The 1,860-nt window shown below is 41.2% G+C and overlaps 2 protein-coding genes across 2 annotated transcripts, besides 4 other annotated features; both read left to right on the forward strand.

Annotated features, from left to right (window-relative positions):
- Positions 1-826, forward strand: Tc00.1047053408799.10 (hypothetical protein, conserved; the record flags this gene model as incomplete). The annotated part of the gene is made up of 1 exon (XM_797443.1): positions 1-826. A coding segment is annotated over one exon (826 nt), but the record flags the coding sequence as incomplete, so codon positions are not given.
- Positions 1-1,860: a sequence feature (heterozygous, Esmeraldo-like haplotype).
- Positions 848-878: a microsatellite.
- Positions 1,105-1,159: a microsatellite.
- Positions 1,222-1,241: a microsatellite.
- Positions 1,323-1,860, forward strand: Tc00.1047053408799.19 (isopentenyl-diphosphate delta-isomerase, putative; the record flags this gene model as incomplete). Its single annotated transcript, XM_797444.1, has 1 exon — positions 1,323-1,860. A coding segment is annotated over one exon (538 nt), but the record flags the coding sequence as incomplete, so codon positions are not given.

Genomic DNA, 1,860 nt, shown 5'->3' on the forward strand with positions numbered 1-1,860 from the left:
GAATATTGTGGACGGATTTGCCGTCGATGTGTACGAAAGACATGCTCTTATTTGCTTGGAGTTAGGGGATATCGGGGAATTTAATCAGTGTCAGGCTTCTTTGAAAAAGTTATATGAGGGACTTTCGGATGTCAAAGAAACTTCTATTTCTGATTTCTTTTGTTATCGCCTTGCATACCTCTCCCTTGGTGGTCAGCACGATGCTTTGGCAACGGAGTTGATAATTTACACAAACACAATTACAAAAAGCACAAAGACGCCTGAAAATGCGTCACCACGAGTAAAAAAGACGGATTTGCGGTGGACGATTAAGTTGTGCACGGCGTGTGAAGACGGCGACTGTGGCACGATTTGTCGAGCTCTTATGGCTCTTCCACGCGGAATGCATTTGCTACTGAAAATATACCTTCAGAAGTGCCGGCTAAGATGGCTAAGGGAGGCACTCAACTGCATACGGGGGATGGTTTCCATGCGCCTTGTTATGGCCTCCATGGGCTCTACTCCCGTGGAACGTCACAAGGGTGAGGTGGCGCCTGGCGCAGAAGGGGAAGACACCCACTTTTGGTTGGATGGATCCTTTGCAGAGGCCGAGGAGGCGCTCAGGCAATTCTTTGAAATGATCAAATTTCCTCTTCCCCAGAGATTTTCATTTGCGGAGGAAATCCGTCGGGACATGAAAAAAAGGTATCCTCATTGCGGAGAGGAGGCTCTCAAAAGTGAAGAGGATATTACTGTGGTTGATGCTGCAGCGTTGTTCAAGTGTGTTGACGGGTACATCGCCTTCCTCAGCACAAGAAGTGATGTTGGTATTGGTAACGCTGAATAAACGGAACGATTTTCCCCTTTGTATATATATATATATACATAAATATATGTATCTGCTCTTGGTATTGAATCCCTGAACTTGGGGGGTGGTATTGATATTTTTTATGCATATGTCTGTTTGTGTGTATGCGTTTCTATCATTACCCGTATAAACATGTTTTTCTCTTCTACAAGTAATGGAATAGATGCAAATACCATTTTCTTTTCACTTCTATTTTTTTACTCATTCTGTTGACTGGGTCTGTTTGTTCTTGTTCTTACTTTCTATCATGCAAGCTGTAAATAAATAATTAGGTAAATAAATAAAAAATATATACAAATAAGTAAATAGATACAGAAACGTAACTACAAACTAAATATTTATAAAGAAAAGGGAATTTTGCTGTTGGCTTAGTCTTTTTTTTTTTTTTTTTTTTGTTGTTATTGTTGTTGTTGCCCTTTTTTCTTTTAAAATAACAATAGAAGGGGGAAGCTGAAGGACATTGGTGTGGTGGAGAATGACTCAGGGATCTGGTTTTAATAAGGAAGACATTGTGCGGCGCCGGAAGAAGGATCATATCGATATCTGTCTTCATAAAGTTGTTGAACCGTATAAAAATGGTCCTTCTATATGGGAAAAGTATAAAATTCCGTATACTGCGCTACCTGAGATCAGTATGGGTAAAATTGATACTCGGTGCGAATTTATGGGGTGGACTTTGTCGTTTCCTCTTATTATATCCTCCATGACAGGTGGTGAGGAACATGGCCGCATTATCAATGAAAATTTAGCCAAGGCCTGTGAAGCAGAAGGTATCCCCTTTGGTTTAGGTAGCATGCGTATTGTAAATAGGTATGCTGTGGCTATACACACCTTTGACGTTAAAAAATTCTGCCCCTCTGTCCCCATGTTTGCTAACATTGGGCTCGTACAGCTGAATTATGGGTTTGGTGTAAAGGAGGTGAACAACTTAATCAAATGTGTTAACGCGGATGGACTTTTTATTCATCTAAATCACACGCAGGAGGCCTGCCAACCGGAGGGGGACACAAACT

Source organism: Trypanosoma cruzi, genomic scaffold (assembly GCF_000209065.1).
Source record: "Trypanosoma cruzi strain CL Brener 1047053516747 genomic scaffold, whole genome shotgun sequence".
In the NCBI taxonomy this organism is placed as follows: Eukaryota; Euglenozoa; class Kinetoplastea; order Trypanosomatida; family Trypanosomatidae; genus Trypanosoma; species Trypanosoma cruzi.